Here is a 26061-nt window from a genome sequence, read left to right as displayed (position 1 = left end):
ACTCAATAGCCTCATCCTGGCCCTGACAGCGGCCAGCACCAGCAGGACCAAGAAATCCCCCAGACCTAGGGGACTATTATGGAATAACCTGCACGTGGGGGAAGCTTCTGCGGATCCTGTCTCAGGCAGAGAGCATTAAAAAAACCACAAACTCTCCCCTAACTCTAGCTCCATTCACACCGTCGCCTCCTCCTTGTATTGTGAGCCAGGGTGAAGAGCAGCCTTGGCTGGGCCCGCCCCACGCCTGCAAGTTCCTCACACTCACCCCCCCCCATCCACCCGCTCTCCTTGCACAAGTCACTCCAGGTCTCAGGTCCACCCACCCCCATCTCAGACCCTGCCTAGCGCTAAGATCCCTCACTTCAGCGGCATCCCTACGGCCCTTGCTGCTGGTTTTGTGGCAGCTGCTTTCACAGAGCTGCCTACGCGCCTGTCTTTTGCCTGGGTGGTTACAGTTCACTTAGGGCGTGTCTATGCTGCAACTTCACACCCACAGCTGAGCCAGGCTCACAGGGTTCAGGCTCCCAGGCTGTAAAACTGCAGGGCAGATGTTCAGGCTTGGGCTCCAGCCGGCCCCAGGGACCGCACAAGCAGGGGGACGGTTACAGGACCAGGGCTCCCGCCCGAGACTGAAGACCTACCTCCAATTTTACAGTGAAACTGACACCCGCGAGCCCCACGAGCCTGAGTCAGCTGACCTGGGCCAGCTGCAGGTGTTGAACAGCAGCGTAGCCATGCCCGGAGAGCCCTGCCCGGTCCATAGCTCTTTCATAGGATTCTCCCCACTCTCTCTCTATTGCATTTCACCTGCTCTCCTGCTGCCTCTCAGCTTCGCTTTCTCATATGTATGACCTCCACATTTTGCCAGCTTGCTGCTCACACCATGGAACAGACCTGGGGCTGCCCCAGCTCGCTCACTGGTGTGGGAGGAAAAGCCCTTTCAACCAGGGTCCCTTCAAACCTCCTCTGTCTCTTCTCTACCCTGGCTCCTTCCCTCCCATGCCCAGCAGGTTGCTGCCACTCTCACGCAAAGCGCCTGCAGCTCAGCCCTCTGAGTGAGCAGCTCCAGGTTGACGAAAAGCATCTCCTAGCAGGGAGCTTCCTTCCCAGGGGATTCTGGCCCGGCCCTACCCCATCCCTCTCTCCAACTGCTGTCCTGGAGTCTAGGAACCAGAGCATGCAGATAAGCCAGCTGGGATCAGCTTTCACCTCATCTCCATCCCATCCCCAGTCCGTGCAGCCCCCGCTGCCGCAGCCGGAGGAAAGACACGGCCACAAGGACAAGCCAAGGGTTTTTATTGCGATCCCAGCAGCAGCACCTAGGAGTTACTATCTGGGCAACGCATTTCAGCCACCGTGGGTCTGCAGCAAGCACCGCGGGGCGGCTCAGAGGCCTCCAGAACACGAACACTCACAGGAGAGAAGCTGAGTGGGGCACGTCCACCACTGGTCAGAACCACAGAGCTCATTCCCCCGAGGGCAGCCCAGCGTCATTCCCGTCACTGTTATCCTGTGCGCCACCCTCTCTCTAGTGCTTGAGTTTCCACCACTTCCCTAGAGACTAACCCAGCCTAAGCCATCGCTCTGCAGAGGGCACTCTCTGATACCGCTTTGACTAAGGCAGCGCCCAGGCACTTCTGGCAAGAATAGCCCATGGGTACTCCGTGTTCTCTGTCCCAGCTTCATACTGCTACACTAGTTTGACCCACCTGGACCACCCTCAGATGTAGGTGTCTGTATGTACAGGAACCAGGCAGGCAAACTCCAAGTCTCCAGGTCCCCACTCCCATCCGCCTGACGGAGCCTTGTCCAGCTGCGTGCGAGGGTGTGCTCACTCTCACCACAGCTGTGTTGACAATGGGCAGGTTGTCTCCATTAGTCACTACATTACACTGGACAGTCACATCACCAGCCCACACTCCCCAAGGGAGCCCCAGCAGAGCTCTCCGGTGGCCTGGGGAAGGCGGCAGACACAGCCCTTACTCCACTTTCCTTCCCCATGAGCCAGGCCCCCGCCAGGATGAAAATGACATGCAAGAAGCCAAGGGGCCAGGTAACATCATTGGCACTAGCAAGGGGCTTTGCCAACATAACTCCATGACCTGAGGAGGCAGCTGTTATTCCGGGTAGAGGGGGGAGATGTGGGAGGGCAGGTGATGAGATGAAGGAGACTAAAATTTATCACCAGCCTCCCCCTGAGTCATGGGGACGGGACGAAATCTTCAAGCCCGGGTGCCCGGAGTTAGCACTGCTCCATCCCCCTCGAGTTTTAAGCTACCCAATGGAAGTTGCCCAGTTTTCAGGGAGAGCTTCACTAGCTGCGGCTACCTACCAGAATGGGACTGGGGGGAGAAAACAAGACCTGCACTGCTCTCCCCCAGCACTGGCCTGGGCAGTACCTCACCACTTGGCGAGAAGGGGAGGGTCGAGCAGAGCTCCGCTGAGCCCAGCGGCCAAGCACATGCCAACAGGTCGCTGCGTTAAGCTCCTGCTCTGACACATAGCTGGATCCCACCAGCTGTTTCCACATCTGGTGCAGCTGGCTGCTTACACCCAGTCCCATCCTGTAGGTTGTCGGTGCCACACCTAGGCAGGTCACTCAGGAGATGGCCTGAGACACTGGGAGCAACAGTCAGCAATAAACCCTGCTTTGCCAAGCACCCGCAGCCCAGAATCCTTGTGGCACCTGCATTCAGAGTGCACCCAGCCCGCTCCTTTCCAAACCAGGGCCAGGCACACAGCATGCTGGGGACTCTAGCTTTCCACTCCAGAGCCCAGGGGCTGAGAGGGGCTTTTGGGCAGGCATCTCTGTACATTTAATCCTCTGGCTTCCACCCCACAGGGTGGCCCTGCAGCTCCCCATGTTCACCTCCTTAGTTACCCTGACCCTCACACACAAAAGCCGGGACCATCTGCTGGTGAGAAAGAGGTAGGGCACAGGATACAAACGGGTGGAGTTTTATTACTCAATATACAATAGCACATTACACAGTCAGAGTCCCAGCCCTGCCCTGCCCCCCACCCTCCCCAAGAGAAACAATTATAAAGTTTGTGGAAGGATAAAAAGGAGAAACGGTTCTGTTCTGCAGTGTTGGGACGGCCGAAGCAGTTACCTACGGCTTTCCTCGCAAGCTGCCAGTGGAGGTAACTGGAACACAGCCACCTGCTCAGTGCTTAGACACGCCCCGCCCCCACCCGCTAGATGCAAGTGAATGCCACTTCCCTCCCTCCCTCCCAACAGGCCCCACTGGGACACGGCACAGGCTCCACTTCACAAGAACACATGCAGTTGGGTAGGACGGTTAGCATGAAAGTGCCACCTGGGCAGCGGAAGGCAGGAGCACGGCTAGTGCAGGTGCCTGAAGAGTCCTCAAGGTTCAAGTTCTACCAGATAAACACACAAGATCATTTAAGACGAGGTCACAGTGGGGAGGAAAAAACAACCCAAAAAACTAAACTAAACCCGGCACGGAGATCCCAGGTGGGCACGACGCTCGTCTGGTCTGTGAGCCAGCTGGCCACCCACCTAGCGCTTGGAGAGCTCGTGCGATAGCCAGTCCAGTCCGTCATAGAGACCGGTGCCCTGGGTTGCACAAGTTGCCTGCACGTACCACTGAAAAACAAGAGAAGGGAAGGAAATCAGACAGCAGGCAAGACAACAGCTAATGCCGAGAGGTAGCATTTAGTGGGCCGGAAGCCAAGCACCACCAAACCCTAATCCCACTTCAGCTTGCGGTGTGACCTGGGTGCCTCAGTTTTGCCCTCTGTAAAATGGGGATCATGATCCCACCCTACTGCACTTGGGAAATGAGGATGGATGGGCTAGTTTGTAACACACCATATATCACTGTCAGCAAGCAAGGTCTCCAGTTCTCTTCAGCCCTATAGGAGACAATTGCTGGAGAACCCACTGGGGATGGGAAAGGGAAGCAAGACAGAGTTTAGTGCTGATCGGAGAGAGATGCACTGTGCCAGCTAGTGCCAGGCAGAGTGCAAGCTCCACACACACGGCTCTGCCAAGTCACCTCACAATCCTGCAGCAGCCCTTGCGACCCACACTCCAGGCTCCCTGCTCACAGCTCTGCTTCAGCTTCACAGCCCATGAGGCTGAGACAGAGGAGAGGCAGTCAGAATGGAGCAGTCAGACTACAATCCCTTCCGCAATCTCAGGACAGCCTCTCCTGGCAATCGCGGGACCCTGTATACACTTACGGTTCTGCTGCGGAGTGTCTGCAGGCCCAGCTTGTCTGTCAGCTCACTCACTGCCATGGCATTGGGCATATCCTGCTTGTTAGCAAACACCAGCAAGACCGCATCCCGCAGCTCATCCTCCTGCAGCTGGAACGGAGGAGGCAAAGCCAGCTTAGCCAAGGCCGAGTGGGAAGGCAGCCTGTGAAACCAGCTGGCTTGCTCCATCACAAGACTCAGCCCGCTCTAGCCTACCACAGTCTGCTAGGGACCAATCCAGAGTGATGAGAGGATGGCTTGGTGATAGGGCACTGAACCGGAACACAGAAAATCTGGTTCAATTCCCACCTCTCTCACAGACACCACGACGCTTCTCTCAGTGCTTCAGTTCCCCAGCTGCTCAAATGGGGGTAAAACCTGCCTCCCTCCCCCCATTTTCACCTGTCTTGTGTATTTGACCTGTGAGCTCCGTGGGGCAGGGTGTCTGTGCAGCACGCAATGCAGCGGGGCCCTGACCTCACATACAATCAAGTTCTGGTCACAGGACAGAGACAATTACCACGTTACAGCTCTAGCGTGAGGGGCTGACTGCTCCAATTTAAAGCTTTTTCAGCTCACCCAGCCACCTCCTCCTCAACCCTCTGCTGGGGGCCCCCACATCCCTCAGGGTCTGTTCTTGGTCCCCTTCCTCAGCTCCTTTGCGTTTCAGTCATTACCTCTCTATCCCTCCCAGCTTATCCAACAGCTCATCCTCACATCACACCACACCATTCCCCAGGGTAGCCATGGCAAAAACTGAACTCCTTTCTCCAGCTCCACTCGAGCATGTTCCTTCCTCCCACCTCCTCAGCTCACACCCAGGCACTCGGCCTTCTCCCTCTGACAGTGTAAACACCTCTGGCTCCCAAGGCCACTGGGTGCACACACATGCCAGGTAGCCATAAGGCAAATATTCATATATTCTGCACCCCAGGAAGCTCCCACTGTGGCTAGTCTCATGCAGGCCTGCTCCCCAACAAATACACACGCTCGAGCTTTTGCTCTGAACCCATGCGAGGTTCTCTTGGATTCAGGAGAGAAGGATTTTCTAACTGAATGGCTTTTCTTTAAGTTCAGGTACTAACCAAGCAGCCCACTCCCTCAGTCTATGTGCGTCCTCAGACCTATTTTCATGCTATATGCTACACCTGGAACAGCTCCCTTTTCTTCCACGCACCCTCTCCCTTGGGTTTGCCAGGCACTGCTCTAGCCACCCCCATTCTTCTTTGGAGACCACACTCAGGCAAGTCAGAACCAACCAGCTGCATACGGCACAACACCGAGCTCAGGCACCCTGCATCTTCCTTCCCCCTCGCCTTCGCTGCATGTCTCGATCAGCCTGTGAGCTCATCAGGGACGGGACCGAGCCTCCTCTTTCCCCGGCACCCGCTTTGCCCCAGCCCCTCGTCGTAATGCTTTGAGTGCACGTAGCGCTCCTGCCAGATGAACAAAGACATGTGGCAAGGACGGGGCAGACTGCGCCAAAGCCCTGCTCCAGAGCGCCTCTGCGGGGTCGGGGCAAGGGGAGTTCAGTGCAGTTTCTGCCGGCCAAAGAGCCTGAAGGTTCTGGTGGAGCTCCCACTCCCATCCTGACTCTGCAGCTGCCAAGAAGGCCCAACCCCCCTGCTTCGGGCCTGGGATGTGCCTACGATCAGGCTCGGCCCAAAGGGAATTTCCTTTTCTCACGGTTGAAGAAACGCTGGTTCAGCTGGCCGAGTTGTGGGCATGGTCTCCTGCTGCCCCACGCAGGCCAGAGGGGCCACAGGCACCCAGTTCAGAACAGCAGACACTGGGCAGCTTTTCAGGCTCAGTTTGTTTTCCCAGGGATGGAAGAGTCAAGTCAAGTGGGAAGAGAAGGGGGTCTGTGGTTTTAGGGTGAGGGATGCCTGAAGCCTGTGTTCTCCTGAGACTGGCTAAGTGTAGTAGGCACACAGCCAGGATGCAGCTCTACAGAAAGGGAGCAGTGCTCCGAAGAAATCACATACAAAAATGAGCATTAACAGAGAGACCAAGCACTCAAGAGTCCAGGTTTCTCCTGCAATGTTACCTAGGATGTACTGTCCATTCCTGATGGCCTTGTTAACAGGAACGCTATGGGAGTCTATCCACGGGATACACACCAGGCCTGCATTGGAGACCCATTGACCTTTCAGTAGAAATCTTCACTTTTGGAGTTGCCTGACCGAACACCTGGATTCTCAGCCTTAATGCTGCATTCGAGCCAGTTTTTGGTTACTACCCGTGGGCGAGACCTTCCAGAAAAGCTCAGCATTTTGGTGCACACCAGCAGCCAAGTGCTTGTGACACTTGTGATCAGATTTTCAAAGTGAGAGCTGCATGTGTATTTCATCATGGGTGCACATGTAATTGTACGGAATAGATCTCTGTCTTGTGGGGCTTATAATCCAACAGTTGATGAAGGAGTGAGACAGGCACCAAAGATAGGAATGGAATACTGCTGTAGAGAAGTGGTATTTTAATAAGCAGGTGATCTAGCTGGTTTTTATAGGGGGTCACAGTGGGCATAGGACCCACTGCCCCAGAACAGAGATTACTGGTTGAAATACATGCTTTCTATCAGAAAAATGAATTGTATCCCCCTGCAAATGCAGGAGAGGACTGGCAGTTTACAGCTGGAATGGGACACTAATTATCAAGCCCTCTGCACATGAGAAAGAGGTAATGGTTGTACATTTTAGGGTACATGAGCTGGCCTTTTTAGCACATTGATAGAATTGCCACATGGTAAATGGGTCTACTGGATCTACATGAAGCAGCTTCCCTGTAACACTGATGTTCAACATACGCTGAGGAAGATCAGCTGTGGCGGGAACAGTTCCAAGCTTCCTCTTACTTCCAGGCTGCTTTTGACAGCCATTGGTAAGAGACAGCATTTCTAGAAGCCATCCCGTATCGATGCATTCCATGGTTTCCACTAAATATGTCCATTCAACCCACTCAAAGGCCTTCTCTGCATCCAGAGAGAAAACTGGACTGTGGCTAACACAAAGACACTTTCTATATACGTGGCTCTGGTTAATTTTGTTTTGTTTTAGTAAATGAGTTTAATGTGTCTCACCTATGGTTTATGGAACATTTCTGGCAGACGCTGGTTTAGTCTAAAGGGATGGCATGGGTAGTGTATGCAATTTTGATTTCTGGAACTAGCTGTTAGTGCATTTCACCTTGTAGAGGTGAACACAGTAAGATAACCAGGGCCCATGTTACAGAGATGCTGAGCACAAAGTTCCTATTGACTTCATTTCTCAGAACCCGAAGGGTCAGAGTGTCAGTCATAGACAGCAGGCCTGGCTATGGAAGAAGCAGTATCGTTAAATTTACTCCAAACACAAGGGATTTTGAGGATGGTATAAGTGACCTCTGCATGCACATGTGTCCGTTGCAATAGCACCTAGATTCCTAGTCTTAAGGATAAGCAAATTTGGAAACCAGGCTCAGCTCGTTTTGAGCTCCTGCTCCACACACGCCAACTTACCTTGAGATATGCTCTAGCAGAGTCTCGGCCACCTGAGATACACGTCCTACTAGCCCTGTCAGCTCCTAGGCTTTCACACCAGAAAGATCCCACCTAGTATTCTCCACCTTCCCACCAGTCACCCCAAGCCTGAAAACCTACAGAGACAACACACAGCCTCTCTCCAAACCACACCCACCATCTTCTGTAGCTCATCTGCAGACTCCTGCACTCTCTCTCGGTCATTGCTGTCCACAACAAATATGAGGCCCTGTAAAAGAAAGCAGACAGGCATGAGACAGTTCACACAGCACAGATACTGATGCCACAGTGAGGGGAACACTGCACAAAACCAGAGGAACAAGCCTCTTTCCAACACCATGGAATGGCAACTGAGATCACTGCCAACGTAGCAACCACTTCCCACCCTACCCCCAACCACGTATCTTCTCCAAAGCTATTCTATAGATCAGCAACAAGGGCTTGCATGCGTCTTCATTCAGAGGAAAACCCCACATCTCTTATTGCCGCTTCCGCTCACACAGAGGCCAGGGGGTGGGAAATGCCCTGGGGTAGTTTTCAGAAGCCCCACTTTCAGCATCTCGCTGCGCTGAGCGAAGGAAGTTACTCATGGCTCAGAGCAGAGATGCCTTCCCTGCCTCATTCTGAAAGAGCCTGACTCAGGGTCGGTGTCACTGTGCCAGCTTGGTTCAGTGAAGGTGCAGGCAACTCCCGTAACCCCAATGCATGCTGCTGCGTGGGGGGAGCCAGGAGCTGCCTTCAGCCAAGCTCCCTGGTTAAATCATCTCAGGAAGAGGACAAACTGCTGGTACCAATGCACAATCAAGCCTTATCCTCTTTATCAATGAGACACTGCTACTGCCCTTCCCCCACAAGAAGGGAGAGGGATCAGAGGGTCACCCAGAACTGCTGGAAGGCCAAAGCAACCTAGCTCCTATGACCAGGGCAGGAGCAGCATCCATGGGACTAGGTCCATGTTTCATCCCAGGTTCTTTGCCATGGAAGCAGTTGCTATCTCCTAATTCCTATCCAGAGGCAGGCAGGTGAGGGGAGGCCTCAGTGGACCCCTGTGCAACAATCACGTCCAGAGGGCTCTTTCCCAGTGCCGCTGCAGCTCCTCCCACCTGCGTGTTCTGGAAGTAGTGTCTCCACAGGGGTCGGATTTTGTCCTGGCCACCTACATCCCAGACGGTGAAGCAGATGTTCTTGTATTCCACCGTCTCGACATTGAATCCTGCAAGGGCAACAGGAGGAGTGAGAGGAGACAGGGTTTAAGAAAAAGCACGAGCGAGTCTCTGCTGAAGATAGTTAATCACCATGGCAGCCTGAAAACTGGCAGACCACAGACGTGCACTACAGGAAACACCAGCCGCTGCCGGCAGAGACGCCACAAGATTTCAGGGGATTTTTGAGTTGGGGGAGGGAGGATTCATGGGGTGACAAGTGTCACAGGGGTGCCTTAAGTACGATGAAGGTGCAGTGCAGCATCCTTCTCCTCCCACCAGCACTTCTGGGGGATGGGTAGTGGATTATCCCCACCCAGACAGCAGAGCCATCCACAGCACAATTTCTGCTCGGCAATGGACTAAAAAAGGCATAGTACAGCTCCACATTACCGTCTGCTCCCTCAGCAAGCAGCTTCCCAGCCACTACCAGTAAATTCACCCAGGCTGTGTGGGCCAAGCTGGTGTTCCTTGCAGCTTATGCTTTACTGCTAGCAGAGGATTCTGCATGACAAACTCTGACCTAGCAACCCTAGAGCTTGCTAAGTAGCTCTGTCCAGTGGTGCACAAGGCATATCTACCTACTTTGTTTCTCAAGCAGGTAGACAAATACAGATGGTGAGCAGATGTCAAGAACCATCAGATGGAGACATTTTCACACAGCTTCATCTCAGTCTAGAATTGCACTAAGGTAACTGCTGTTCAGCTTTAATCTGCTTGTCTGCTCACCTCATTTCCCATGATCAGAAATAAGCAACCCACAAGCACTCCCATTCTAAAAATCCACCTAGACAGACATTTACCAGTCAGTAGAGTTCTGCACAGCTAAGAAATACAAGCTCTGCTGGACTCACTGTGAAGGCCAAATCAAGGTCAGACAATGTTTACAGCGTCAGACCCAGCCCTTCCCATGTGACCCAATGGTCTGGCCCAGCAACCCAATCATCTGCTCTTCTAACGTGAACCTGTGCACAGGCCACCATCACTGGCACCTCTAAAGCCACCGCAGACCTGGCAGCTCTCAGCCGTACAAGCATGAGTGACAGCAACATGGGGGTGGGGTGACAGAGAACAAAATACCGGAGGGCCAATGGGTTGGGACTAAGGGGCATCGGAAAAGCTGTGTATGGGGAGCTCAGGGCTCGGACAGTTGGGGGCTGCAGGCAGTGGAGAATCAGGGGAGCTTGGCAAGGAGCCCAGGACAACAGCAGCAGAGAAATGAGGTCTACTGACAGAGTTGTGTGGGGGCGTTTGCACAGCATCAGCCTCCGCTGTGCCTTGCCCAGGCAAGTCCATCACTTTCAACACTAGTGTCACATAAAACATTTAAAATAAACACCACAGAGATGAACTGACAGGAAGCCTCTTTCTTCTGCTGCAGTCACGCTATCCGTCAGACCAGCTCCTCGTATGCTGGGTCCGAAGTGAGCAGGGCTGAGACAGCAAAACATGGGTGGTTTGGAACATACGGTCAATGAACGCGCTTGCATGCGGTCTGAACTTGTACAGCTGCTCCGACACAGCCAGTGTGCAGGACCGACCGCCCCAGCTTTGGAGACATCGGGATGGCTCCATTTTATCAGGTGATTGGATTGTCAGCTCTTCAGGCCGGGACTGTGCAAGGACCTTGGCTTGGGTCTCGCTCGTTGACCTGTTGGGAAGTCTAGCCCCATGAGTGTAGACGACTCTGGGGAGCCGTGGGTACCCCCTCAAGTCAAGCCGAAGCCCAGCAAGGCACACAAGCCTCACTGCAGTTTAAAGGCCCTTCCAGTGACACAGCTCAGCAATGCAACAGGAGCCATCGTGAAACACCCCTGCTGACTTCAGAAACCGTTCTGATTCCAATGCCACGATACAGCCCCAGCTTAGACATGGCCCCCAGCTAACGAGCAAGAGAGCTGCGGGGAAGCACAGCCCCACTGCCGACTCAGCCCGAGAGATGGGGGTCACTTTACAAAGCTTGCGAACCTCAGCACATTACCCCTCTCCCAACCTTGGAGGCAAACCAGAGCTGGGGCGCAGCTTTTCGCCACTTACCAATGGTGGGGATGGTGGTGACGATCTCACCCAGCTTTAGCTTGTAAAGGATGGTGGTTTTACCAGCAGCGTCCAAGCCGACTGAAATGGCGAGAGAGAGAGGGGAGAGGCCAGTGTCACTTACCAGCACCTGGCTCCTGCCTAAAGCCCCCATAACCGGTTTCCCTGATGAGTAGGACCACCCCAGTATATAGCACCCCCTCTTTACAGGAGATGATGCAGATAAGTCTAACAGCTCCAAGGGCCAAGTGTATGTTCCCAGAGGCTCAGACAGAGCCATTCTAGCAAGGCAGCTTTACAAAGGGCTACCAAGTTTACAACCTACAAACCCACCCACAGTCCCTTGTGTACAGCCTACCCCAAAAACAGCCACAAGTCATTCATTCAGGACAAGCAAGTGAGAGGTCTGCCCAGAATAAAACCCACTGCCCTGCCCTGCATTCTGCAGCTTTCAAAGCCTAAATTATCCCAGAGAACACCAAGCAAATCCACACGCTGTGGGGCAGAGATCTAACAGCAGTTTTCCCCTCCGCGGAGATCAGTTCTGAGCACCAGGAGGGGAGAATCTGGTGAGATTCCCAAATGTTCCACTCCCTCCAACACCGCTCTGATCAGTCCTAGGCAGCTGGTATCAGTTGTGGAGGAGTCACTTCAGTCTGCCCTTGGCATGATGCCCAGAGCAGGAATTGCTAGCATATGCCAGCTCTGTACATCACCATTACAGAAAAGCAGATGTCTCTAGAGCCCTGTCTACACGTGTCATTTCCAGTTCGGGGGCAGAGTCCAGTGCAGGGCAGAACATGCAAGCACCCCTACACTTTAGAGTTTCCCCCTCAGGAAAGACAAGGTGCTTGTCACAGAACAGCTGCATCCTACAGAGACAATAGGACGCTATGGGGAACTCTTCAAGCCTAGGGAATTCTGCTTCCCTTTTCTCTTCTGCTTGATCTGACCGACACTGTAGTCCCAGACTTCACAAGGAGGGTGGTTCAGAAGGGCATTACCTGGGGAGCAGAGTGGCCCAGAGTACCAGCAATAGGCTAAGGAGAGACACAAAGCACTGTTCTGATCCGGGCTATGTCAGTATTGGCCAAGAGCCATTACCACTCAACGGCTCTTCTGGGACTCCTATAAGTAGTGAGCTGGGGTCTCTGTCCAGCTTGTCCACCTCGCAGAACTACAAGCACAAGGTGCCCTGCCTTGCTGGGCCTCGACTGGCTCATGGAGACCGAACACCCCCCAAAGTCAGAAACAGGGCCCAAGCAGGTAGAAAGGAGCTTGCACAGACACTGTCTGGCATGCGAGGTGCAGCCAACTGGAGAACTCCGGTCGGCATGCCTGTCAAAAAGCTAGGACCATCTGCTCATTAAAAGGGGTTAGGGCCCTGCCACTGAGCCGAGGCTCCACTGTACCTTGCAGAACCCGCCCCAAAATCCTCCATTATTGTTACTTGTTTACACTGCACCTGGGCTGCGAGATCCTAGCTCGGGTCAAGCCCCTGCTTGGACAGTCTCTGGAAACCCCCTTGCTTTACGCCGACAGGGTTCACAGGCACCTGTTTGTGTTATGCACGGCGAAGTGACCAGCCAGAAGTGCCTCAGTAAACGCAAAGCCAGAAGACAGTCAGCATCTTTCGCAGGCAGAGCTTTCATCTGGGGGCACTTCCCTTCCAACAACGTTTAAAATGCACTAGACGGAGGCTGGGAAACACGCTGGAGGCAACAGTCCCGCTGACCCCAGCTGAGTGGTTCATATCCCATCTCTGAACTCCAGCGTGTCTCGATGACACAGGCACACCCAGCCACACCAGAAGAGTCCGTTGGCTGGAGGTGTCCAGCCACCACAAGGATAAGTTTATGCTCCAGTGCCCAACCAGAATTACGTTTCAGAGTAAACACCCCGTTTCGGGGACTGACAGTTACGTGGTCCAAGCCCCTCTCCTAGGACAGTCCCAATACTGTCCAGAGCCTTCTCTCAGGGCTGTTGGCTCAGCCAACCCAGACAGGCTCAAGGACATGAGTCTGGCCCTCTTGTCATCAAGGGCTCACCGAGCAGACCCAGAAGTTACAATCTTGAACCCTGTTACCACCTGCAGTGGAATGTGCAGGGACCCTATGCCCACAGCTCCCCATCGCCCAGCCCATGAGTCACTGAAGTTTTTGCTACAGCCCTTTCCATGAGAATTGCTCTGCTGGATGGACTAGCTCTATAAACCCTGCAGCAGAGACCAATGCCCCATAAGGGAACAGGATCCCTCAGTCCTATAGGTCTAAAGGTCCAGGGGGGACATGTCTGCACTCCTCCTGGGAGAGGGCAAGAGACAGTGATAACAGTCAACCCAGCGATGCAGGGAGGGCAGGTGCCCACACCTGGCAGGGCTGCTCAGCCCCACAGGACCATGGTAGGGCAATTCTCCGGCAGGGACTGATGCTGTCCCCGATTCTCTGGGATAAGGGCTAGCACTGGCAGGGCATGGGCAGGGACCTGGCATCGGGCAAGGGCGGGGCTCCCCCTACACTGCTCTGGGAGCAGCAGCCCGCCTGCCTGCCAGCCACAATGCCCATGGCAAGAGGGGCTGGTTACCTGGCCCAGCTACCCGAGAGGGATTAGCCATGGGGGTGGGTTAACATCACTTCCCCCGCCAGCCCTGCAACCCAACCCCACTCCTTTGGGGGGCTCTCCACTCACTCCCATCCCCCAGGGCCCTGCAGCCCAACCCACTTCTTCAGGGGGAACCCTATCCACCCCCCAACCCCTAGAGCCCTGCGGCCCAACCCCTCTCTCTCCGGGGGGGACCCTACCCATCCCCCCGCCCCCCTCCGGGGCCCTGCGGCCCAACCCCTCTCTCTCCGGGGGGACCCTACCCATCCTCCCCACCCCCGTGGCCCTGCGGCCCGACGCCTCTTTCTCCGGGGGGGACCCTACCCATCCCCCCGCCCCCTCCGGGCCCTGCGGCCCAACCCCTCTCTCTCCGGGGGGACCCTACCCATCCCCCCGCCCCCTCCGGGCCCTGCGGCCCAACCCCTCTCTCTCCGGGGGGGACCCTACCCATCCCCCCGTCCCCCTCCGGGCCCTGCGGCCCAACCCCTCTCTCTCCGGGGGGACCCTACCCATCCCCCCGCCCCCTCCGGGCCCTGCGGCCCAACCCCTCTCTCTCCGGGGGGACCCTACCCATCCCCCCGCCCCCTCCGGGCCCTGCGGCCCAACCCCTCTCTCTCCGGGGGGACCCTACCCATCCTCCCGCCCCCCTCCGGGGCCCTGCGGCCCAACCCCTCTCTCTCCGGGGGGGACCCTACCCATCCCCCCGTCCCCCTCCGGGCCCTGCGGCCCAACCCCTCTTTCTCCGGGGGGACCCTACCCATCCTCCCCACCCCCGTGGCCCTGCGGCCCAACCCCTCTCTCTCCGGGGGGACCCTACCCATCCTCCCCACCCCCGTGGCCCTGCGGCCCAACCCCTCTCTCTCCGGGGGGGACCCTACCCATCCCCCCGCCCCCTCCGGGCCCTGCGGCCCGACCCCTCTCTCTCCGGGGGGGACCCTACCCATCCCCCCGCCCCCCTCCGGGCCCTGCGGCCCGACGCCTCTTTCTCCGGGGGGGGACCCTACCCATCCCCCCGCCCCCTCCGGGCCCTGCGGCCCAACCCCTCTCTCTCCGGGGGGACCCTACCCATCCCCCCGCCCCCTCCGGGCCCTGCGGCCCAACCCCTCTCTCTCCGGGGGGACCCTACCCATCCCCCCGCCCCCTCCGGGCCCTGCGGCCCGACCCCTCTCTCTCCGGGGGGACCCTACCCATCCCCCCGCCCCCCTCCGGGCCCTGCGGCCCAACCCCTCTTTCTCCGGGGGGACCCTACCCATCCTCCCCACCCCCGTGGCCCTGCGGCCCAACCCCTCTTTCTCCGGGGGGGACGCTACCCATCCCCCCGCCCCCCTCCGGGCCCTGCGGCCCGACCCCTCTCTCTCCGGGGGGACCCTACCCATCCCCCCGCCCCCTCCGGGCCCTGCGGCCCGACGCCTCTTTCTCCGGGGGGGGACCCTACCCATCCCCCCGCCCCCCTCCGGGCCCTGCGGCCCGACCCCTCTCTCTCCGGGGGGGGACCCTACCCATCCCCCCGCCCCCCTCCGGGCGGCCCGACGCCTCTTTCTCCGGGGGGGACCCTACCCATCCCCCCGCCCCCTCCGGGCCCTGCGGCCCGACGCCTCCCCCTGGGGCTCGGCAGCGCGGGGCTATGGGGCGGCAGCCGCCCAGCGGGGAGCGGGCTCGGGCCCCCCCGGCCTGGCCTCACCCATGAGAATCCGCATCTGCTTCTTGCCGAAGATCCGAGAGAAGATGGCGGAGACCGTGAGGCCCATGGCGGCGGGAGGGGGAGGCCGCGCTGCGAGCCCCGAGGCTGCCGATACCGCCGCTGCGAGCAGGCCCGGCCGGAACCAGCCGCAGCCCCGCCTCCCGGCCGCCTTAGCCCCGCCTCCTGGCCGAGCTCCGCCTCCTGGTCGCCTTAGCCCCGCCTCCTGGCCGAGCTCCGCCTCCTGGTCGCCTTAGCCCCGCCTCCTGGCCGAGCCCCGCCTCCCGGTCGGCCGAGCCCCGCCTCCCAGCAGAGCCCCGGCCCCGGCCCCGCCCGCCTTAGTCCCGCCCCCTGACATAGCCCCCGCCCCGCCCACCTTAGCCCCGCCTCCCGACAGAGCCCCGCCCCCGCCTCTTGCCCACCTTAGCCCGGCCCCGCCCACCTTGACCCCGCCTCCCGACACAGCCCCGAGCCCGGCAACAGCCCGACCCCAGGCGGAACGAGCCCCGCCCGCGGCCATGGCTCCACCCCCGGGAGCGCGAGCCCCGGCCCGGCGCCTGTAGTCAACCCCGCCCCCCGACAGAGCGCCGCCGCGGGCAGCCTTAGCCCCGCCTCCCGAGAGAGACCCCGCCCCGCCCCGCCCCGCCCCGCCGTTGATGAGCGAGAGGCGGGCTCGGGTTCCGCTGAGCAGCTGGAGGGGACAAGCCTTGCGCCCGGGAAGCGGGTTCCCTCTGCGGCGAGGCAGCCCCCGCGGCAAGGACGCCCCTAGAAAGGAAGGAGTCACGTTCACTTCGGCTTCCAAACGCGTCTACACGCCGCCGCCTGGGCGCCCCCCCCCCGGGACTGGGTACTCCGGGTCCGCAGCAAATGCAGCGTCCCCTCTTGGGCGCCCTGCTCCGGGCGCCCTGCTCCGGGCCCCCCTCGTGCCGCTAGCGGGGCGTTCACACCGCACCCCCCCCCGCGCCCCCGCCGTGCGCCTGCGCACTAGGGCCCGCCGCGGCCGGCCTGCGGGCAGCGGAGTCAGAGTTTGTTGCAATCGGCCCATGCGCAGTGAGAGACAGCGGCGGAGAGGCAGGAGAACAGGGCCAACAGGCGCATGCGCGTCGAGTGTGGACGGGAGCGCTGGGATTGGCGCAGGCGCGGGGAGCGTTGGACGGGGATGATGGGACACGCCTAGCGAGCGCGAGTAGGGATCGGCGCATGAGCAGCGAACTTCGCCTGGTCTTACGCGCACGCGCTGTGGGAGGAAGCCGTGGGCCACGCGCAGGCGCGAGGCGCGTGAGCCGGGAACCATGGGATACGCGCAGGCGTGGTGAGGGTGGGAGGGACTCCGCTGGGGCCGGAGATCCGGGTGAGTGGGAACGCCCTCGCTGGGGTCTGAGGTGGGGCCGGCGGCGCGGGAGTGGGCTCCCCCCCCCCCCCGCCCGCGGCTGCTCCCGAGCCGCCCCCCTGTGGCGGCTGGGCGGGGGCGGGGGCCGCAGCGGGTGAAGTGAGGCCCGGGGGCTTTGCCGTGGCGTCAGTGACAGAACCGGGGTCACTCCGGAGTCCCCGAGGTCCCCAGCCCTGCGACGCGCCTGCGCCTGCGGGCCGTTCCCGGGCGCTCCGAGTCTTCCGACGCGTGTGTTTGCGCCCCAGGCTGTCGTGCGGCCCTGGGCTCCTGCTCTGCAGATTCGCTCGCCCATGAGCAGCCTCGTGGCCTCTGTTTTAAGACTTGCCGCGGCTATTTATGTAGCCTTCGCTCACGTTTTTTCCTCCCTCTCCTTTCAGGTTGCATGAGCAGCAAAGCTGAGCAGCCGCTGAGGAGTCATGGAGAAGTTTGGCATGAACTTTGGGGGTGGTCCTAGTAAAAAAGATCTTCTGGAGACTATTGAAACTCAGAAGAAACAGCTTCTTCAGTACCAGACTCGCTTGAAGGATGTTGTTAGAGCCTACAAGAGCCTGCTCAAGGAGAAGGAAGCCTTGGAAGCTAGCTTAAAAGTGTTGTCCGTGTCTCATGAGACAGACGTTGGCCTGAGTGGAGCTCACCTTGCAGACATTGCCAGCACCAGTGTTTCCTTTGCTGACTCTGCTGATGACAGGAGTTCTGTTCATAGTGAAGACAGCATGGGGACAGCTACAAGTGTGGACACTGCTGCCAGCTTGACCAGTGCCAAGGGTGAACTGGGGACAGAAGATGAGAAAACAGCAGCTGGGGCCTCCCTTCTGAAATCGGAGGAGGCGAGTGGGTCAGAGAGCGGCGTCAGCTCTGGCAGTGGGGATGTGCCGGTCGCTGCTAATGAGGCTGACAAAAGAGTGCTCCAGCTGAAGACTCAGCTGGCCACCTTGACCAGCTCCCTGGCTACAGTCACCCAGGAGAAATCCCGCATGGAAGCCTCATACCTAGCAGACAAGAAAAAAATGAAGCAGGACCTGGATGAGGCCAGTAAAAAGGCTGAAGAAGACAGGAGCAAGTTGGAGGCAGAAATGAAGTGTGTCCAGGAACAGCTGGCAGAAACCAAAGCTCGTCTAATCACACAGCAACATGACCGGGCCCAGGAACAGAGTGACCATGCCGTTATGCTGCGGGAGCTACAGAAGCTGCTGCAAAGTGAGAGGACCTTGCGCCAGGATGTGGAGCTAAAGCTGGAGGAGACCAGGGAAGCACTGGCTGGAAGGGTGTATGTGGCTGACCGTGTGGAAGAGTCTGAACTGCAAACCAAGCAGCTGAGCAGGGTGGTGGAGGAGCTGAAGAGAGAACTGCAGGCTGTGCAGGAAGAGAACAGCAAGCCAGATCCCCAGCTGCAGGAGCTTCAGGATGAGATTGTCAGCCTCAAGAGTCACTTTCAAGCACAGCTGCTGCAAGAGATGAGAAAGGTAATTCTCTGTTTGTACACCAGGGTGCACTAGCCAACATCTTGTATAGGAAGAGAGCAGTACTGAGTACACAGAGATTTGTAGTGAGTTTGGGTTGACATAAATCCTGCATCTTCATAGGACCATAAATAAGAGAGATTATTAAAAAAAAATCTACGGTTCCACTAGAAGGAATAACTTCTTAATAAGGATGCAAACTGCCATGCTTCAGGGCAAAAGTCAACCACTAACCAATGGGAGTAGGAAGAAACTTCTTTTATGAACAGGTACGGTATGATTGTCCATTATAGAGTTTCTTACACCACCTTCTGAAGCATGTTATCCTGGCCACTGTCGGAGACCAGATATTGGAGTGGATAGAGCACTGTTCTGAGCCATTGTGGCAGTTCCTATGATTTTACCTTTGTAAAACTTTTTTCAAGAGCCTGCGGTGAAAGAGCAGTGTAAATTGAAATTATTATAGAAATAATTTTAATGTAATGTTTTGTAAATCAACAGAAAATGGATGCTGAGGTAAATAACTCAGTAAGATGAGGTGAAATGAGAAGGGCTTTTAACCCTCCAGCTTCAGGGGCTGAGCTGGTCACCAGCTGGGGTCATGAAAAAATCTTTCCTCTTTTCCTGGAGGAATGAGATGCATTTTGACAGTTTCACACCTTCCTTGGCAGCCAGATATCAGACTACAAGGACCATTGTCTGTTCCATTGAGAAAGATCTTATGCTGCCATTGGCAATTGCTCCTCAGTGTTGGTGGGAGCAACATGAAACTGGTGTGTCTTGTGCCGTCCTTGGAAATGTCATGATATTCTTGGGGGAAGCTCTGCTGTTGAGGCCCTTCATGATCACTCTGTGTGAAGTTTGGCCTGGTGGGTCAGGGGGGTGGGGGCGGTAAGCAACAGGGCAGAAGACTCTCATGTGCAGGTGGGGAGAGAGAAGGGCAGAAACCAGGGATATGGAGGAAGAGAGTGATGAGTAGGTGATCCCAGATTAAAGAGAATAGAAATCATCTCCCGTAATTGGATTTGCTGCTAAAATAATTCCAGAATAAAATCTCCAACTCCTCCTGTTAACATTCCAGAATTCTTTCTTCTCCTCTGGATTTGGAAATGTCTAGAAAATTCCTTCCACCAGATAACACATGGGCATTAATTTCATTTTATCTCTGGTCTCACACTCCTCTGTGGGCTTGTCCTTGGAAAATGGCCTCTAATGAGAGGATTTCCCAGGGGAGTCTAACTAGTGGAGAAGATTACTTGAATTTGGCTGTGATACTAGCTCCACAATATGCTGCAGTTGTACCCAGTGCAGTTAGGAGTACTGCACCCTTTAGAGTACACACAGGTTTTAAGAAATCCCATAAGAAAAACAAGGCCTTAAGTGCTGGCATGCCTCTCCTTGTCAGTGCTAGTGTGGCATAGCAGCACTTCTTGCTTGAGAATGGGGAATGCAAATAGAAAATTGTTTTTCATTTGATCCTTTGTTTATTTATCCTTTAAATATGGGCCAGACTAGCTGTGTCATGGCCCAGAATTGATTGTGAGAGGGGAAGGGTGGCCTGGTGGTTAGGGTGCTAGCCTGGGATTCAGGAGACCAAGGTTAATTCCTGCCACAAATTTCCAGTATAAAACAAAACAGAAGTGTAACCTGTTTGTGCGCCTTTTGTTTCCAGACTGCACAGGCAGAAGAGCAGCTCCATCAGCATGCCCAGATGGAGGAACGTCGAGTGGCCAGCTTGGAGAGCCAGGTCTCTGAGGTGTCAGAGCTGCTTGGCACTTATGAAAAAGCCAAACAAAAAGACCAAATGACTATTCAGAAATTAAAGGACCGCATTGTGCAGCTAGACCTGGAAAACAAGACTCTGGCCATCGCTGCTTCCAGCCGATCCCCAATGGACATTCACACTGAGGAAGCCAGCCTGGATGTTAATGTTCTGAAAGACAAAATGGAAAAGCTGAAGAAGCTGCTGCAGATGGCAGCCAAGAAGAGCCAGCCCACCCTGGACATAGAGAAGCTCTGTGAGTTGGAGCTGCCAAAGGGCACTGAGGCTGGGGATGGGGAGAAGGCTACTGCTCTGTATTACCAACAAGAGCTGAAGCAACTGAAGGAGGAATTTGAAAGGTACAAGATGAGAGCACAAGTGGTCCTCAAGAATAAGTCAGCCAAAGATGTCAACTTGGCCAAAGAGCTAGAGGACACCCAGGAACAGCTGGCTGAGCTGAAGGAGAAATACATTGCACTTCGGCTCTCCTGTGAAGAGATGGAGAAGCAACACAAGCAAGAAATGGAAGCCAAGAAGCAAGAGGTGTCCCACCTGCAGCAGGTCCACAGGCAGGACCTAGAGAAATGCGGGCTGGATTACAGGGAAAGAGCACTAAAGCTGGAGGAAGAGATGCACAAGCAGCGGGACAGAGCCCTGGCTGTGCTGTCGGAAAAGGACCAAGAGCTGGAGCAGTTGAGGTCTCTAGCCATACCTTATGGGCTTCAAGGATCCAAAAATTACCTAGCACCAGGGAGTGACATGAGCAGTGATGATTTAATGGGTGCAGTCTCTTCTGAGAACCTCACCCAGGCTCTGCATCTTGCTGCCGCCAATGAGCCCACTTTCTTTCTGTATGCAGAGCAGCTGGCCCGGAAAGAGGTAGAAATTGTAGCCTTAAGGAAGCAGAAGCACAAACTGGAGAAGGAAGTTCACCAGCTCCAGGAGAGACTTTTGGTTGAGGAAGAGAAGCATAGGGAAGAGGTATCCACCCTTCAAGACCATATCCAGAAGAACTTAAGGGATAAGAGCAGAGAGGGAGCCAACCTGGAATATCTCAAGAACATTGTCTATCGGTTCTTGACCTTGCCAGACTCACTGGGCCGTCAGCAGACTCTAACTGCCATATTGACTATACTGCACTTCAGTCCAGAGGAGAAGCAGGTTATTATGAGACATTCAGCCAACAGCAGTTGGTGGCTTTCTGGGAAGAGATGAGAACCCAGGTCCTGCTCATAACTACTTTACTTTTACAGTGACATGTTCCTGTTTTCTAACTGTATAAGAAGAACTAACCATCCAGGACCTCTGCACTTAATTATTTGTGTCCATCATGTGTCAAGGGCACGGGAGCCTTCAGCGAAGTCCTGAGCTTTTAGACTAATGCAATTAGCGCTAGGCCACAAAACAAATTGTCATCTCGGTAATTCCACTAGGACCACAACTTTCTGTGCCACAAGAATTCACTCTGGGTTAAGACTACATAAAAGGAGGTCCCCACTGAGGACATCAGTATTTTTTTAAATCAAATGTTCCTTTTTTTGAACCTGTCAAGTATAGAGTGGGGAAAACTTACTAAGTTAGGTCACTTGCTTGGGTCTTAAAACTCCAAATGGGCTCATGTCCTAAAAATAAAAGGAAAAGTACTTAACGGATTGGGCAACGCTGTGATGTAATCACTTTGCATTTTAAAAAACCCTGAAAACCAGGGAGAGATAAGTCTTAATGACCAGCTACTATCCAGATATAAGAAAGTCCTCAGAGACTTCCTGAAGGCTGCTAGTGAGTATGTGCGAGAGCCAAATTTACACAAGAGAGCAGAATAGCTCCTCAGATTGCTTGGAACGGTGCTAGACATTGGAGAGAGCTAAATTCTATTGGGGTAAAAGTACACCTAAAAAAAATTTCTTACTCCAGGTTGGGAATTTTCCACGTGCCAACATGTGCACTTATTAAGCACGAGCGTAGGAGGAGAAGCATATGGTGGTGTGTTGGCGAGAATTGCTTTGCCAGTTGTTTGATCCAAAGGGCTGAGTAATGGCTCCATGCCATTTCTAAAACAAAAAGGACAAAGTACCCATCTCATCAAGTTAGATCTGAGTTTTCTAACCTTCTTGGGCAAAGGGGAATTCAGTGTTAAATGTGTTAGATCCCAGGAAGGTGGTGATGAAAGCCTGGGATTGCAATGGCGAGCTGACCTCCAGCAACCATTTTTAGGCTTTATGGGGCTTGTCCAACATCCTGGATATTCTTAAACCTAGCCTTTTGTTCAGAATTTTTGAGGGGGAGCACAACTATTGAAGAAGTTGGAAGAAGCAGTGAAAGGTGTGGGGAAAAACAGTCTGTTGAGCAGAGAGAGCCCAATAGCTTACTGGGGAAATATGGTTTCAGTAAAGTACCTGTGTGTGTGTGTATATGAAGGCTTGGCCCACTATCATTTTAATCCGGAAGTTCTGCCAAAATTTCGCCAAGATTAAATGAGTTTGGCAGACAGAGGCCTGAAATAGTTTGAAATACCATTCTTCGGTGGACCACTGCCAATATAGCACTGGAAACAATGGCATTACTATTCTTTCTGGCTGTGCCCAGGAGCCCTTCGGCAAGACTGATGGCTGCTACACCGCCCAGTGTAAGGCTTTGACTCACCTGAGAAGACGGTAGCGCTACTCATTTCAGTAAGGGCTGCAGGACTGGCCTCTAACACAAGCCAGGCAGGGAAGGGGTTGGGCAGATCGATCAGGCTGTGGGTTCTGAGTATTGGAGTCTGCTGGCTGGGTTAGAAGGCTAGTCTGATGTGAAGTGTATGTATACCATTGCTTCCTCATGTACATCTCTGCACCTTCTGATCCCATTTGTGTTATAGAACATGCACCAGCCTAGAGCTGCAACACCGCCGAGGGGACTGGGTCCTGGTCTGTCCTGTCTGTGGAAAACACCCGTCTTTCTGGATTGCTATGGAAGGTGGAGTCTTGAGTGTGCAAAAACCCCTGCTTTCCATGGTCCATATCCAGTGGGAATCTGACCCAGTCCTTTTTCCTTGCCTGAGTGTGCTGTAGAGGCTGAGCTATTGAAAGGGACATCCTTGGCTCTCACTTGGGAGTAAGGGACAACTGCCCTGTGGCTGGCCTGGTCAGGAAGTAGAATCCTCTTCACCTGCAAGTCTCACATTGTCAAGCCTGTATTTCTCTGTGCTGAACTAGCAGGGGAGCAGATTGCTCTAGCCCCATCTCTTCTCATTCTCCTCTACCCACCCCTGGCAATGGATACCGACGTGACAGGGCTCAAGCTTTCAACCAGTTCTCTTTCCTTTTCCTGTGAGTAACTTTGCCTTTCTGGGGAGAAAGCATAGAGGCTGTCTGAGTACGCAAATGTATGATTCCTTTCCATAGTGCATTGGCACACCCAGACCACGAGGCGGCACCCTCTAATCTATGTTTGTAACACGGGTAAAATTATAGCTTCTCTTCCCATCATTCAGCTTTGAATTTAACCATTGATGTCCCTGTTCTATAGGTATATCAAAGCCTATCTCAGTTTATACACAGACCTGGGGTATAATTATTGGCCTCAAATGCTGAATCATTATACTGAGTTTTGATCAGGTTACACAAGGGTCAGTCTTGAGAGTCAGGGATTAGGGGCCTGTTCCCAGATCAACACTGGGATCCAACTATCCTATCTCACAGGAGTGTTTGTAAGTACTTGGACATCCCCAGCTGAGGCCGTGTGAGTGTAAAACACTGGCTTGGTTATAAACAACTCCCAACAAGCTGGCCCTTAGGTGCCAGGGCTCTGTGGCAGCCTCATTTAAATTTAAAAATGGAGGGTTTTAACAATTTAAATACAAACATTATGAATCTGTTTAGTAAGTACCCATCTGCAAAACTGTGAGGAGAGAGTTTGGGCCTGTGATAATCACGCTTGCTGGATCTTTTGCTAAAATGCTCAGTAGTAAAATAGGATTGACATTTAAACTCCCACTACGTTTTGGCATCACCAGCACCACATTGAAACGAACAGGGCAGTTCACACCTTTCAGAGCCGCTGTTGGAGGCTGTTTGCAGACTCTGGAACCCAGCACTGTACTGGTTACACTCAGTTCTCGTTTTCAGGGTTCTCTCACCCAGGTGGGCAAGAAATTTTTTTGTTTTTAATGACATCTGAGATTTTAATGACCCAGTTTTGCAGCCACAGAAGAGACAGGGACCTGTTTGTAAGCACATTTGGCCTTGTTTTAAGCTTCCTTCCTGGTACTTCGTTGTGTGGTGTTCCTGCTCAGGTTCCATTCCACTTGTGAGCCCTGGAACTGGGTTAGGAAATAGATGATTTAATCAGCTGGAGTTGTGATGCTCTGCAGCCTTGGGGAAGGCTTCTTTCCTAGGCACACAACCTGTGCAGTGCTGCAAGGATGTGTTGCTGAGTATCTAGGCAGTCATGCTTGCCCTTGCAGACTGGCAGCATGAGGGAGCAACCCTTAATGCTTCCAGGCCACAGTTGCTAAGTGGACTCAATTGCGTCAGCATGATGGGCTGTTTGCTCGGGTGCTGAAGAAGGTGTTCTTTGCCAAGAAGGCCAATGGCATTTTGGGATGTATAAGTAGGGGCATAGCGAGCAGATCGAGGGATGTGATCGTCCCCCTCTATTCGACATTGGTGAGGCCTCATCTGGAGTACTGTGTCCAGTTTTGGGCTCCACACTACAAGAAGGATGTGGATAAATTGGAGAGAGTCCAGCGAAGGGCAACAAAAATGATTAGGGGTCTGGAACACATGACTTATGAGGAGAGGCTGAGGGAGCTGGGATTGTTTAGTCTGCAGAAGAGAAGAATGAGGGGGGATTTGATAGCTGCTTTCAACTACCTGAGAGGTGGTTCCAGAGAGGGTGGTTCTAGACTGTTCTCAGTAGTAGAAGAGGACAGGACAAGGAGTAATGGTCTCAAGTTGCAGTGGGGGAGGTTTAGGTTAGATATTAGGAAAAACTTTTTCACTAGGAGGGTGGTGAAACACTGGAATGCACTACCCAGGGAGGTGGTAGAATCTCCTTCCTTAGAAGTTTTTAAGGTCAGGCTTGACAAAGCCCTGGCTGGGATGATTTAATTGGGGATTGGTCTTGCTTTGAGCAGGGGGTTGGACTAGATAACCTCCTGAGGTCCCTTCCAACCCTGATATTCTATGATTCTATGCTCTGCTAGGGCTCCTAAGCACTTTTGTTGGAATCAGCACAATGCTGCATTGTGATCTTCCTTGAGGAAGTGACTCTAACCAGGCCCACGCGTTATGCAGGGCTTTCCAGCCACAGACATATGGGAGCAGTGTCTCAGCAAAGATTTTTTGGGAGCAAAAGCTTGCTGAGTGACAGCTGTAACTGGAGAGTGGGGGAGTTATGGAGAGCATGAGAAGTGAAATTTAGTAGCCTCCTGTACATAGTGTTTTACACTTTCAAAGTGCTGTGCAAGCAACCCCTCTCCTCCATGGTAATTGGTTGTGATAAATTGTATAGTCAGTTGCTTGACCACACTTTGGTTTGTTATTTGTTTGAAATATACTTGAGACCAAAGAATCAAGGTCAGTCGGGTTTATTGTTGCAATACACGAAAAATTTGTATACAGTACCAGTCTCCAAAGAGCGGTTGCATGCAGTGATGGTACCTCATCTTATGCAGAAGTTGTGCTCCCCAAGTTACAGGTTTCAGTTGCTATTATTTACATGATTTTACAAGTTATCCGTTTCTTTACGTCACTGAAGTCCAACCCATCAGCTTGTTCCAGTTCCCTAACTTGTTAGAATCATAGCATATCAGGGTTGGAAGGGACCCCAGAAGGTCATCTAGTCCAACCCCCTGCTCAAAGCAGGACCAATTCCCAGTTAAATCATCCCAGCCAGGGCTTTGTCAAGCCTGACCTTAAAAACCTCTAAGGAAGGAGATTCTACCACCTCCCTAGGTAACTCATTCCAGTGTTTCACCACCCTCTTAGTGAAAAAGTTTTTCCTAATATCCAATCTAAACCTCCCCCACTGCAACTTGAGACCATTACTCCTCGTTCTGTCATCTGCTACCATTGAGAACAGTCTAGAGCCATCCTCTTTGGAACCCCCTTTCAGGTAGTTGAAAGCAGCTATCAAATCCCCCCTCATTCTTCTCTTCTGCAGGCTAAACAATCCCAGCTCCGTCAGCCTCTCCTCATAACTC

At 54.4% G+C, this 26061-nt stretch overlaps 2 protein-coding genes across 3 annotated transcripts; one reads left to right on the top strand and one right to left on the bottom strand.

Moving 5' to 3' along the window:
• Positions 1-3293: 3293 nt before the first annotated feature.
• Positions 3294-15484, bottom strand: ARF5 (ARF GTPase 5). The gene is made up of 6 exons (XM_073329016.1): positions 15266-15484; positions 10984-11064; positions 8848-8957; positions 7902-7973; positions 4213-4338; positions 3294-3613 (listed from the first exon to the last, which is right to left on the bottom strand). The coding sequence occupies exons 1-6, from the start codon at positions 15330-15332 to the stop codon at positions 3527-3529; spliced, it is 543 nt and encodes a 180-aa protein (XP_073185117.1). The 5' UTR covers positions 15333-15484; the 3' UTR covers positions 3294-3526.
• A 1098-nt stretch (positions 15485-16582) lies between these two features.
• On the top strand, positions 16583-21526 carry GCC1 (GRIP and coiled-coil domain containing 1). Of its 2 annotated transcripts, XM_073329015.1 has the most exons (3): positions 16583-16613; positions 17030-18115; positions 19785-21526. In XM_073329015.1, exons 2-3 carry the CDS (start codon positions 17069-17071, stop codon positions 21087-21089), a joined length of 2352 nt encoding a protein of 783 aa, XP_073185116.1. In that variant the 5' UTR covers positions 16583-16613; positions 17030-17068; the 3' UTR covers positions 21090-21526. The 2 variants fall into 2 exon arrangements, with proteins under 2 accessions (XP_073185116.1, XP_073185115.1); XM_073329014.1 differs by lacking the exon at positions 16583-16613 and having other exon boundaries at positions 16672-18115.
• The last annotated feature ends 4535 nt before the right edge of the window (positions 21527-26061 follow it).

This window comes from Lepidochelys kempii, chromosome 1 (assembly GCF_965140265.1).
Source record: "Lepidochelys kempii isolate rLepKem1 chromosome 1, rLepKem1.hap2, whole genome shotgun sequence".
In the NCBI taxonomy this organism is placed as follows: domain Eukaryota; kingdom Metazoa; phylum Chordata; order Testudines; family Cheloniidae; genus Lepidochelys; species Lepidochelys kempii.
This window is presented reverse-complemented; position numbering and strand designations above follow the sequence as displayed.